Consider the following 14,101-nt stretch of genomic DNA (forward strand, 5'->3'; position numbering starts at 1 on the left):
TGAAATGGTCAGTTACCTTTATCTTTAAACTGGTAAAAACTCCCTGGTTTTTGAATTTTTTTATTAAGGATACCTCCTTTTTACTTGGTATTTTACCCATTTAAAATGAACCCCTTGTAAAGTTACGTTTTTTTTTGTTATACCCCGAAAGTTCAAGTAATTTGAATTGGGTTTTTGTTATCGTCTACTTAACAGAACAAAAATACGAAAGGGCCCTAGGCTTCAGTTTGTGTCTTGCCCGGAAAAAAAATGGTGGGGTCCGTTTCCTTCCGGAAAAAACACAAACCACAAAAATAGGGGAGGAACAAACCCCACCTCGGATTTTCAAGAACAAAGGCCAATTTAAAAGGAAAGTTTATTCCCCTTTTTAAAAAAAGAATTAAATTAGGGAAGGATTATTTGTAACCCTTTAACCCCACAAAAATTGATGAATTTGACCCAAGACTTTATTTGCATATTTTAAAGGTTTAAAAAATAAATTTGGGTTTAATATACCCTGTGATTAGTATACCTAACCCTGTTTATTAGGATCCAAACTGGAGTGTACCACTTTGGTTTTGGGATACCACTTGGTTTTACGATACCCTGTTATTAATATCCAAATTGATTATAACCTACCCGTTATTTTAATATACCCCTGGTTTGTGTCCACCGGTAAAAGTGTCCTATTTATTAAAAAATATACCTACCGGGATTGTGTCCTAGGTTTAAGAAATTCTGGAATAGGATTTCCCACGGATTAGCGAAACCTTTATTTTTGATACCCCATGTTTATTTAGTTATAAACCTACCTTATTAGGCCCATCCTACCCGGTTTGTGAAATTTTCCGTTTTTTTAAAACCCTCCGTGTATTTTTTGTCCTTATTGATTTGTACCCCCCCCGGATTTAGGGATACCTACCTGGTATTGGAAACTTGTTTAAGTATACCTACCCCGTGATTTAAGGTCAGGTATTTATTTAACCAACCTTTTAAATGAAAACCTGTAAAATCTCCTTTTTTGGGCCTCTGTTATTTAGAGAAATTTTTTTATGTACCCCCCCGGGGCCGGAACGGAAAGTCCCCCCCCTGGATTAGTAAAAAGGATTTTTACCACCGGTGTATTAAGGAAATACTGGTTGGGGGTTATGGAAGGGGGGGGAAATGGAAGGAAAAAGGGGGGTGTTTGGAAAGGATACCGTTTATTTAGGAAACCTCTGGGATTTAATAAAATACCTTTTACAGTGCCCCTGGCTTGGTACCACCTTTGTATTTGAACACAAATTATCCCCTTTTCCTTTTTTAAAGGGTACCTCTGGTTCAGGAAAGTTAAACTAGTGATACCCTTTTTTGGTACCCCTGGTATAATGTACCTTTTGTAAAAGTATCACCGGAAAATTAGGATACCATGGATTTAGGAACCTAAGTTATTTTATACCTTTTTTGGCCCCCGGTTTTTTTATCCTATTTATTTTTTAACCCCCCATTTAGTGAACCCTGGTAATATCCTCTGGGGGTTTTAGAGAAATACCGTGTATTTAGTATATTACCTTTTTTGTGCCCCTTTTAGGCCCCCTTTTGGGGAAAAAAAACCACCCATTGTAACCAATTTTAATTCCACCTTTTTTAAAAAAACTCCGGAAAATAACAATTGTTTTGTTTTCCCGGTTTTAGGATAATTTATTTATATCCAATTTTTTTTAGGCCCAAATGAACACCATTTGGCCCCCGGTTTTGGCCCCTGGGGTCACCCAAAAAACTTGGTAAATTTTTTTGGGTTTCCCCCCCCCAAAAAATTATTACCCGGAAATTGGGAGGGGGTTCCCTTTCCTCGGGGGTTTTTCCCGAAGAAAGGGGGGGTCGGGTTTAAAAAAATAAAAAATATTATATTTACCCAAAAAAATTTTGCGGGGGGGGGCCCCCCCCCGGTTCCACACCAAAAAACCCTTTGACAAAAAATTTTGATTTTTCCCACAAAGGAAAAAAAATTTTTGAATTAGGAAATATCTTTTGCTTTTTTTCAGAAAAATTTTAAAATTCATTGCCATTTTTACCCGTTTTTTGGGGTTTGGGCCCTTTTCCCTTTTTTTAAATTTGGGGGTCCCTTTAAACCCTAGGGAAAAGTTTTTAAATTTAAATTCTTTAAAAATTTTTTATGGGGGAAAAAAAGGGGGAATCAAATTTTGTTGCGGGAAGGGACGGCTTTTTTTTCCCAAAAAAAAAAAACAACCCAAAAACCCCGGGTTAAAAAAAAAGGCAAAAAAAAACCTTTCCAAAACCCTTTTGGTCCTTTTTCAAAACCAGGTGGCAAAATAATAACATGTTTTTTCCATTTCAAAAACAATTGTCAAGTGGTTTAAAACAATAATAAACAAACAAGCCTGTCATCTATCTACCTTTAAAATAAATGAAATGTTTACTTCCATTCCTGTTTATATTTGGGAGGGCCAAATTTTCTCAATCGACCGTCATGCCGGGGGGGGTTATCAAATCCCAAAGTTTTCTTGTTTTTCCCGTATCGCTTCAATGGTTTTAGATAACCTGAAGTGGTACATGGAAAATAGAAACACAAATTATTGGGGAACAAGATCCAATAAATTTTTGGGGAAAAAAAAATTTTCGTATACCGAACTTTTTTGGGAAACAGGATTTAAAACCCCCCCCCCTCTAAAAACCAGCCCGATTTCCCAATTTTTCCCCCAAAAACTTGTTCATCCCCCGAGAAAAAAAAATGGGCAACATGGCAGATTTAATACAGCTGTTTGTACAAAAAATTAAAAAAATCAGTCTACATTTGTGAAACCTTTGGGTGCCAGGGGGTTTCAGTAGTTGGTTTTTCCTGGTAACATCTGGGGCTGTAACTTATTAGATTTGGAAACTTTGAAGATACCCTGATATCCTCACCTTTTGACGGGGTTTGATGGGTACGACAGAAAGAATGTCATAACAACCAGCGTTTTTTACTCCATAAAAAAACAAAGCTGTCTCAGAAAGTTGAATTTGTTTGGTTGAAAGAGTAGCAAAGTCAAAATGAAAGATTGGGCGTCCGAGGAGAAGGGGTGTCCAGATTGTAGGAGCCAACAGGGATGCTCAAAACCTTCCCCCCATGTCCATACCCCCAAAAAGGGGGCAAATGTCTGGGGGTGGGCTGGTACGATGTCCAGGATAGATTCTTAAAAATAAAAAAATTCATGACATATTAAAAAAGAATCGTCTGAAAAAACCCTGTTTTTTGAAATTTTTAAGAAAATTTTTTATAGTAAAAATTTTTCCCTTTTATAACCTTTTTCTTTTAAAAATTTTGGGGACGTTTGTTTGTATGTTAATAAATATGGTTTAAAATTAGATCAAAATCAAACCAGTTCAAAAATGGGATATATACTTTTACAAATGTTTTATCTTCCCCAATGAATATTTTTCAAAGGGACATATCTTTTATTTAAAAAATTTTTTGTAAAAAAATCGAAAAGCCCAAAAACCCGCTTTTAGTACTATGAAACACTTTTTTAGGTTGAAATGTTTTCACAGAACTGGATATAAGGGAAAGTTTTAAACGAGGTAACAAATTATTAGATCTTTTGTATCAGAAACACCCTGCCCCCTGAGAATTTGGGCAAAACAATATTTCCCATCTTATTGTAGATATACCCTCCCCCTGAACTTTGGCAAATCAAATACCCATTTATTTTCAGAATACCCGCCCCCTGAAACATGGGGCAAAAAAAAATATTTCCCATCTTTGTCAGAACACCCTCCCCCGAAATTGGAAAAACAATACCCCCCCCTTTTTAGATACACCCTCCCCTGAGACATGGGGCAAATCAATATTTCCCATTTTTAGTCGATAACCCCCCATAAAAATTGGAAAAAATCAATATTTCCCCTCTTTGTCAAAACACCCTTCCCATGGGAAGGGGAAAACATATTACCCCCTTTAGTTAATACATCCCATGACTTGGAAAACAATTTCCCCCTTTTTTTGCGTAACCCCCCCCAGAGCCTGGGGAAAAAATTTTCCCCTTTTTTCAAACCCCCCCTGAGGCCCCCCTTGGAAACAACAAAAATTAAATTTTATTCAAAATGCCCCCTAAACATACAAATAAAATTTTCCCTCTTAATCAGAATTTTTCCCTGATAACTTTAATCAAAATTTTAAATTATTCAAATACCCTCCCCCATGAGAATGGGAGAATCCAAAAACCCATTTTTGTGTAACCCCCTCCCCTTGGCTTTGGGTGAATATTTTTCCCTTTAGTCAAAACCTCCCCCCAAAAAAAAGGATGAACATATTTACCCTTTATTGCAGGATACACCTTGCCCTTAAATTGGTGTCAAATTAAAAAAAATTTTTGTCAGAACCCCGCCCCTTAACATGGGGGAAACAATTTTACCCCTTTTTGTCAGTAACCCCTTTTCACAAAAATTAATAAAAAAAACCTAAAATACGGTAAATAATCTTTTTTTTACAAGTGATTTAAAAATTTGATTTTTCCGGGTAGGTTTCCTTGACCCAAAGGAGGAATTGATACTCCCTTTCACCCCCTAAGGAGTCCACCCCCAGGGTTTTTCCTATTTAACATTGATTTTTGCAGGGGGTAACCTTGCATTTTTTTTTTCCTTTTTTTTTTTTTTTTTTTTTTTTTTTTTTTTTTTTTTTTTTTTTTTAAAAAAAAAAAAAAAAAAAAAAAAAAAAAAAAAAAAAAAATGGGGGAATTTCCAAAAAACAGGTTTTACTTTCCCAAAAAAACCCCCCTTTTTTCATTTTTAAAAAAAAGGGGGTTGGGTTTTTAATCTTAAAAATTGGGGGCCAAAAAAAAGGAAAAAAACCCCTTTTTGGTTAAAATCTTTTTTTCAAAAAAAAAAAAATTTTTTCCAAAAATAAAAATTTTTTTTCCCTTTAAAAAGGAATTCGAGTAAATCTGCTTTAAGTGATACAACATTGGTACTAATTTTACCTGAGCGTAGGTTTCCTTCAGACCGTCAGCAGAGCCATGGAAGATGTAGATAGCTCCCTTATCAACACCCTCATACGGAGCTCCGACCACCAGATCTGGAATACAACATATTAACATTTGTATTAAATTATGCGGGAGTATATCACTTGTACACTTTTTTCTTCTTCTTTAGATCAGAATTTTATACGGTGATAATTCTTTTATTGTATCTAACTTCAAATATGCCCCTCCTCCAATAGGACTGTGATAGCTCAGTTGGTAAGAGTTACCTCCCTGCCATGTAACCTCAAGTGTAGGTCCATGGTGGGTGGTTCAAAGCTCCCTACCCGCGTTGGGTGTTTCTCGTGAAGATGAGAAATGAATTGTTCTGTCCTGTGGTGGTTATGTCCATGGGCAAGACACTTTACCATAAGAACTCTGCATGGCATGTGACAGGCCTCTCTTATGTTGTTCAGTGAGGTAGTCACCAACTACTAAAAGTAGTACTCCCCTCAATTATAAAGGTGGTCAATATATGGTAAAAAAACATTTGGGGCCGTTACAAAGCGGTCATTATAGACAGGGGTCATTACAAACAGGTGGGAGTTAGAGCAGGTTTTACTGTATTACAGTTTGATATGAATGCTATTGCATGAACCGTCATTGAAAAACATTTTCCCACCATAAAATTACGAAAAGGTAGAATCAGATCATTTGATTACCAAAAGGTAGAATTAGATCATTTGATTACCAAAAGGTAGACATTGGATCATTTGATTACCAAAAGGTAGACATTGGATCATTCATTTCCTCTTTCAGCATAAAGGTAATGTTGTAAACACAGTGGTTTTTACCTTGATAACCGTCAAGGTTGACGTCCCCTGCCTTCGCCAGTGTGTGTCCAAACCTAGCATCCTTACACATGAATTTCAAACAGTCACTTTCACTCATCTTACGACTTGTAATCTTAATTGGCACGGAATCTTTGGTAATCTGAAACAATATCAGTAATACTAAAGATATCTTAAATAATTAGTCTGTATCATCAATTGTACCAAACTTGCTAACTTGAATGGATTTTAAGTGTTTCATCAAAGTCTAGTGAGAAATGAAATAATTAGAGTGATGATATTTCATTGAAGAGGTTCTCATTAAGTGTATCAACAGACAAACTCATAAAACATCTTTAAATGTATGTCTTAAAGATATATGCTACATTACAGCAAAATTAATCTCCTTTTCCAAAAGAGTTCTATGAACCTGTATATCATATTTGATGTTAACATTGTATCTTGTTTAGTACCTTTTATGTTTGTATGTTTGTGGGACTGATACAATGCTATCTTTATATGGATTATAGTTTATATATTATATTTTTAAACTCATGAATATGTGTTGTAGCAAATCGATCTATCTAAACCATTCATGACATCATTCAATAAACATACTTAGAACAAGCACTTCAGAACTACTTATACATTCAAATTGGTACACATTCTCATATTTCATTTAATTCACAATTTCTAAGAAATTGATATCATTATTATTGTTTTATACCATTTCAGAGTCGCTTCCCATGTAAATGTAGATGGCACCACCAATACTTTGGTCCTTCTCGAGATACATAGGACTACCAACGATGAGATCATCAAACCTGCAAAAAATATGGACCTTGTAAAAATCATGACACAGACACCAAACTATTAATCCTGTTGTCCACAGAAGGTGAAAAGGACTATGACCATTCACTTAAACCATTCTTGTTGTTCACTAAAACCGGTCACTAAAACCTTTCTTGTTGTTCACTAAAACCGGTCACTAAAACCTTTCTTGTTGTTCACTAAAACCGGTCACTAAAACCTTCTATATCATGTTGAATGATGGTATTTTAAGCTTACATGTCCTTTGCACCAGCTGACCTGAAATGATGAATATTTGAGTAATAATGATTTGTCATCAGTCACCATTCTCAGAAATAGTAGTGTGAACTTACGAATCATCATTGACGTCGATGGCTGTCAAGGAGTAGCCGAAGGCAGAAAACGGTTCCTCTCCAGTTAGAATCTGGTTGTCCCTGTATGTCAATCCCTTGTTATCTTTCACGAATAGAACTACTTGACCCTTGGAGACGGATCGTGGGGCCCCGCCCACAAAGGTCACTCCATTGGGGTCAAATCTTCCGTATGTTACAGAGAATCCTGGAAGTTAACAATTCAGCATGAAGACACATTAATTAATGACCAACTGATTTTCATTACAAGTAATCACACACAGGTTTATTTTATATAACTGATGTAATACTGATAACTGCTATCACTTTTAAAACTTTATACTCAGTACCATATTTATCCTACAATAAGCGCTTGCTGATAATAAACCCACTCCTATCTATTTCAGTCAGGTCAAATTTTCAAAATAATCGCTATGTGTCTGGTACAGTAATAAGCTATCCACACATATATGTTAATATTCAGTAAAAATAGTTTTATAGCAATATTATATAAAGCTTATGCCTAGTATTAGCGAATTAGTCATGCCTGGTAATAAGCCTATCCATATATTTTGATTTACAGTAGAAACTGTTATACCTGGTAAATACTATTTCAATGTCCTTCATTAAGCCGTCAGTATATGAAATAAGCAATGTGATATTGATAATTCAACATCAGTATTATCACACCTGTTTTCATTATCTCAGGTATACTCTGATATCGATGTGATAAGAAGTCAATCATGTTACGGGATTGGACTGCAGCCAATCAAAGTCACCCCGGATATTTTAGAAAGTGTTCTAATGTCGCCTTCATATCTAATCTGTTGACTGATAATGGACACATTTTTTGAGGCAAATAAAGTTGATAGGAAGTATAGGTGAGTTGTATCAAGAGTTTGTAAGGGTAAGGCTTCCACTAAAAGGGATGGAGGTTAAAGGTCAACTGGATATGTGATAAGTGATTGGGAGTGAAAATCGAACAGGATTTTATAGTCCGGAAGGGGAGAAGTGTGTGAAATGTGTCCTGGATAAGAATTTTGGTAGATTTGCAGATTCAATCTTGAGGTAAAAAATTTATTTAACAATAGCAAAACAAGTTGTATTAACTGAATATTAATCACTCTTGTTTGCCTTGTCTTAGTGTGGGAGGAAACCAGAGTACTCGGAGAAAACCCATGTGATCAAGCATGTGACCCCATACCTTTTCACGTCCTGTCTGGGAATCAAAACCCAGCATCCAAGGTGAAAGGCGAGAGTGTTACTACTTTGCTACTCGAATACCCATTTTGAGGTGAATAAGATTGCAGTTCTACTGCCAATCAAACTGGACCATCAGTTTCATAAAGTTTGTGATCAACTCTAGAGTTTACGGTCATGTGTCAATACCCACCCATGTAAGATGTGAGGTCGATCGGGCGTGGCTTGCGGGTGTCCTCCTTAAGATAGATCGGTGATCTGAACCATGAAAGGTCCTCTCGGATATTGTCTCCGGTGTACTGTGTCCACAAGCCACCTGTGTATGGTAAATTAGTACAACCTGATTAGTAAAACAACTACATACTGAGGTTTGCATAAAGAACTAGTTGAAATGAGTCAAATAGAGGGCAGACAGTATATTTTTACAATCAACCAAAAACAGCAGTATATTATGTTCTGATGATGAAAACCTTCATGGTTACCATTGGTGCTGTGAAGAATGAGATTTTAAAAATGTCAGAAATCATATGACAGGCAGCTACCATTGAATGGGCCAAATAATGACATTTCATTCATCTTAATAAATTAATCAGCCATATCTATGATTATTATTTTTATCAATTTTTATACATAACCTTTGAATTCTTCCTGTAAGGAGAACCATACCAGGTATTTCTCAAACATTGTTTACAACATTGAATCCCAATAGCCGAATGATGCTTCCTACCATATTTTTGTTTGAAATGAGTTTATTCACACTTAATGCACTTGGTTCATAAGCTAATGCAAGAGTCACTTTCATTATAATTTACATTACATACCAATCATTAACATTTAGCAATATATTCCCCATAATAAATTCATATTTTCTCCGGAATCATACAATCTTTGAGAGATAATTTAAACCTGTATACATTTGTAAAGGTCAGGATGAGACTTACTGTTTTGGTATTAATATTATTACAAAAAATGATTATCTTAAACACCAACAGTTATTCAGTTTTCAATTGCTGTTTGAGTTAAAGATAAACATTTTTTCAATTTCAGATAACATTTGTTAAACTTCCAATGTACAATGGCGCCATGATAATCCATACCACCACCTTTGGAATAGGATTACCAGTAAGTATAACAAGAATTAATCTTATTGTATTTGTAAATTTTAAGTAAAATTCACAAAAATTTGTTATAATTACTATATACCAAGTTTGGTTAAAGTTGGACACATGCTATTTGAGAAACAGTTCTAAACGCAAAATTTTAACGTGAAATGTGGACGACACCATTGACGTCACTGTGGCCATGGTCCCTCAAAAGTATCACCACTCTCACTTCATAACTCCGTCGCAGGTGAGACAAAAATTAACCATCCCCTAAAACACTGAGCAGTATAGCTGTTAAATTTCATGAGCTATAGATATCTGATTAAAAGTCCCACCTGTCCAATCAACAGCTCCTGGAGCTCCCAGTAAGACACGCTCGTCCTGTAAATAAAAGTTTAACAAATTACTTAAAAATACTCTTTAATTGAATAAAGTGGCACAGGCAACATTGAACTCCTGAGCTAAATTCTACCTTAAAATTAACAATGCCATTCAGAATTAAGGAATGAACCCTCAGATCTTTATCACTATTCATGACATGGTGACTAAAGGCTATATATTACCTTAATATGTAACATGGACACTTAAGGGTGTATATTACCTTAATGACATGTGACATAGAGACTTAAGGGTGTATGTTACCTTACTGTATGACATGGAGACTTAAGGGTGTATGTTACCTTACTGTATGACATTGAGACTTAAGGGTGTATGTTACCTTACTGTGACATGGAGACTTAAGGGTGTATGCTACCTTACTGTATGACATTGAGACTTATGGGTGTATGTTACCTTACTGTGTGACATGGAGACTTAAGGGTGTACGCTACCTTACTGTGACATGGAGACTTAAGGGTGTATGTTACCTTACTGTGACATGAAGACTTAAGGATGTATGTTACCTTACTGTGTGACATGGAGACTTAAGGGTTGTATATGTTACCTTACTGTGACATGGAGACTTAAGGGTGTATGTTACCTTACTGTGTAACATGGAGACTTAAGGGTGAATGTTACCTTACTGTGTGACATGGAGACTTAAGGGTGTATGTTACCTTACTGTGTGACATGGAGACTTAAGGGTGTATGTTACCTTACTGTGTAACATGGAGACTTAAGGGTGAATGTTACCTTACTGTGTGACATGGAGACTTAAGGGTGTATGATACCTTACTGTGTGACATGGAGACTTAAGGGTGTATGTTACCTTACTGTGTGACATGGAGACTTAAGGGTGTATATATGTTACCTTACTGTGACATAAAGACTTAAGGATGTATGTTACCTTACTGTGCCATGGAGACTTAAGGGTGTGTGTTACCTTACTGTATGACATGGGGACTTAAGGGTGTATGTTACCTTACTGTGTGACATGGAGACTTAAGGGTGTATGTTACCTTACTGTGTGACATGGAGACTTAAGGGTGTATGTTACCTTACTGTGTGACATGGAGACTTAAGGGTGTATGTTACCTTACTGTGTGACATGGAGACTTAAGGGTGTATGTTACCTTACTGTGTGACATGGAGACTTAAGGGTGTATATATGTTACCTTACTGTGACATAAAGACTTAAGGATGTATGTTACCTTACTGTGCCATGGAGACTTAAGGGTGTGTGTTACCTTACTGTATGACATGGGGACTTAAGGGTGTATGTTACCTTACTGTGACATGGAGACTTAAGGATGTATGTTACCTTACTGTGACATGAAGACTTAAGGATGTATGTTACCATACTGTGACATGGGGACTTAAGGGTGTATGTTACCTTACTGTGACATGGAGACTTAAGGGTGTATGTTACCTTACTGTGTGACATGGAGACTTAAGGGTGTGTGTTACCTTACTGTGACATGGAGAGTTAAGGGTGTATGTTACCTTACTGTGACATGAAGACTTAAGGATGTATGTTACCTTACTGTGTGACATGGAGACTTAAGGGTTGTATATGTTACCTTACTGTGACATGGAGACTTAAGGGTGTATGTTACCTTACTGTGTAACATGGAGACTTAAGGGTGAATGTTACCTTACTGTGTGACATGGAGACTTAAGGGTGTATGTTACCTTACTGTGACATGGAGACTTAAGGGTGTATGCTACCTTACTGTGGCATGGAGACTTAAGGATGTATGCTACCTTACTGTGGCATGGAGACTTAAGGGTGTATGTTACCTTACTGTGACATGGAGACTTAAGGGTGAATGTTACCTTACTGTGTAACATGGAGACTTAAGGGTGTATGTTACCTTACTGTGACATGGAGACTTAAGGATGTATGCTACCTTACTGTGGCATGGAGACTTAAGGGTGAATGTTACCTTACTGTGTAACATGGAGACTTAAGGGTGAATGTTACCTTACTGTGTGACATGGAGACTTAAGGGTGTATGTTACCTTACTGTGACATGGAGACTTAAGGGTGTATGCTACCTTACTGTGGCATGGAGACTTAAGGATGTATGTTACCTTACTGTGGCATGGAGACTTAAGGATGTATGCTACCTTACTGTGGCATGGAGACTTAAGGATGTATGTTACCTTACTGTGACATGGAGACTTAAGGCTGTATGTTACCTTACTGTGACATGGAGACTTAAGGGTGTATGCTACCTTACTGTGACATGGAGACTTAAGGGTGAATGTTACCTTACTGTGTAACATGGAGACTTAAGGGTGAATGTTACCTTACTGTGACATGGAGACTTAAGGGTGTATGCTACCTTACTGTGACATGGAGACTTAAGGGTGAATGTTACCTTACTGTGTAACATGGAGACTTAAGGGTGAATGTTACCTTACTGTGTGACATGGAGACTTAAGGGTGTATGTTACCTTACTGTGACATGGAGACTTAAGGGTGTATGTTACCTTACTGTGTGACATGGAGACTTAAGGGTGTATATATGTTACCTTACTGTGACATAAAGACTTAAGGATGTATGTTACCTTACTGTGCCATGGAGACTTAAGGGTGTGTGTTACCTTACTGTATGACATGGGGACTTAAGGGTGTATGTTACCTTACTGTGACATGGAGACTTAAGGATGTATGTTACCTTACTGTGACATGGAGACTTAAGGATGTATGTTACCTTACTGTGACATAGAGACTTAAGGATGTATGTTACCTTACTGTGCCATGGAGACTTAAGGGTGTGTGTTACCTTACTGTATGACATGGGGACTTAAGGGTGTATGTTACCTTACTGTGTGACATGGAGACTTAAGGATGTATGTTACCTTACTGTGACATAAAGACTTAAGGATGTATGTTACCTTACTGTGCCATGGAGACTTAAGGGTGTGTGTTACCTTACTGTATGACATGGGGACTTAAGGGTGTATGTTACCTTACTGTGACATGGAGACTTAAGGATGTATGTTACCTTACTGTGACATGGAGACTTAAGGATGTATGTTACCTTACTGTGACATAGAGACTTAAAGGTGTATGTTACCTTACTGTATGACATTGAGACTTAAGGGTGTGTGTTACCTTACTGTATGATATGGAGACTTAAGGGTGTATGTTACCTTACTGTGATATTGAGACTTAAGGGTGCGTGTTACTTTACTGTGACATGGAGACTTAAGGGTGTATGTTACCTTACTGTATGACATTGAGAATTAAGGGTGTATGTTACCTTACTGTGACATGGAGACTTAGGGGTGTATATATGTTACCTTACTGTGACATAAAGACTTAAGGATGTATGTTACCTTACTGTATGACATGGGGACTTAAGGGTGTATATATGTTACCTTACTGTGACATGGAGACTTAAGGGTGTATGTTACCTTACTGTGACATGGAGACTTAAGGGTGTATGTTACCTTACTGTGACATGGAGACTTAAGGATGTATGTTACCTTACGGTATGACATGGGGACTTAAGGATGTATGTTACCTTACTGTATGACATGGGGACTTAAGGGTGTATGTTACCTTACTGTGACATGGAGACTTAAGGGTGTATGCTACCTTACTGTATGACATGGAGACTTAAGGATGTATGTTACCTTACTGTATGACATGGAGACTTAAGGGTGTGTGTTACCTTACTGTATGACATGGGGACTTAAGGGAGTATGTTACCTTACTGTGACATGGAGACTTAAGGGTGTATGATAGCTTACTGTGACATATAGACTTAAGGATGTATGTTACCTTACTGTGTGACATGGAGACTTAAGAATGTATGTTACCTTACTGTGACATGGAGACTTAAGAATGTATGTTACCTTACTGTGACATGGAGACTTAAGGATGTATGTAACCTTACGGTGTGACATTGAGACTTAAGGGTGTATGTTACTTAACTGTGACATGAAGACATGTTTACTGCTCCATGGAGTTTTTAGGATGAGCTATTGAAGCTTATAATTACAGAAAAATATGATTCACAGTAATGAATAATATAATTAAATTAGAGACTAACATTCATCATGACACCTGATGTTCCAGCTTGACAGTACGCTAAACCTTCATTCTCTAGCCCATCATCACGGCAAGGTCGTCTCTCATTGTCGGCAGAAAGGTCGGAGTTCAATGTCACACACGTTCCTATGCCCACATAATTTGTTGTATATCTGTGAGCACACACCTGAAAACGGGAAAAAGTGTCTTTCAAATTTCATCAATTACAATTATGAAGCTGTGTTTATATTATATATATTATCATTGACAAAAATTTTAGAAATGATTTTTGTCCCATTTTTGTTGACCTTGAAAGAAGCTAGAAGAATTTTGAACGACCTTACACTTTTAATGCTGTTAACATCTTCATGGTACTGTTGAAAGACCTACACTACCGTAAAAAAAAAATAATAAAAAGACCTTTTACAATTAGAAAAATAGATTATATTGTCTAATATTTATAATTAAGGGA

General features: G+C 36.6%; 1 protein-coding gene across 1 annotated transcript; it reads right to left on the reverse strand.

Annotated features, from left to right (window-relative positions):
• Positions 1 to 4,934: 4,934 nt before the first annotated feature.
• On the reverse strand, positions 4,935 to 13,915 carry LOC117320248 (integrin alpha-PS1-like; the record flags this gene model as incomplete). Its single annotated transcript, XM_033874897.1, has 7 exons — positions 13,652 to 13,915; positions 9,542 to 9,587; positions 8,297 to 8,419; positions 6,907 to 7,111; positions 6,471 to 6,567; positions 5,768 to 5,906; positions 4,935 to 5,029 (listed from the first exon to the last, which is right to left on the reverse strand). Coding segments are annotated over exons 1-7 (714 nt in total), but the record flags the coding sequence as incomplete, so codon positions are not given.
• Positions 13,916 to 14,101: the final 186 nt, after the last annotated feature.

Source organism: Pecten maximus, unplaced genomic scaffold, assembly GCF_902652985.1.
Source record: "Pecten maximus unplaced genomic scaffold, xPecMax1.1, whole genome shotgun sequence".
Lineage (NCBI taxonomy): Eukaryota > Metazoa > Mollusca > Bivalvia > Pectinida > Pectinidae > Pecten > Pecten maximus.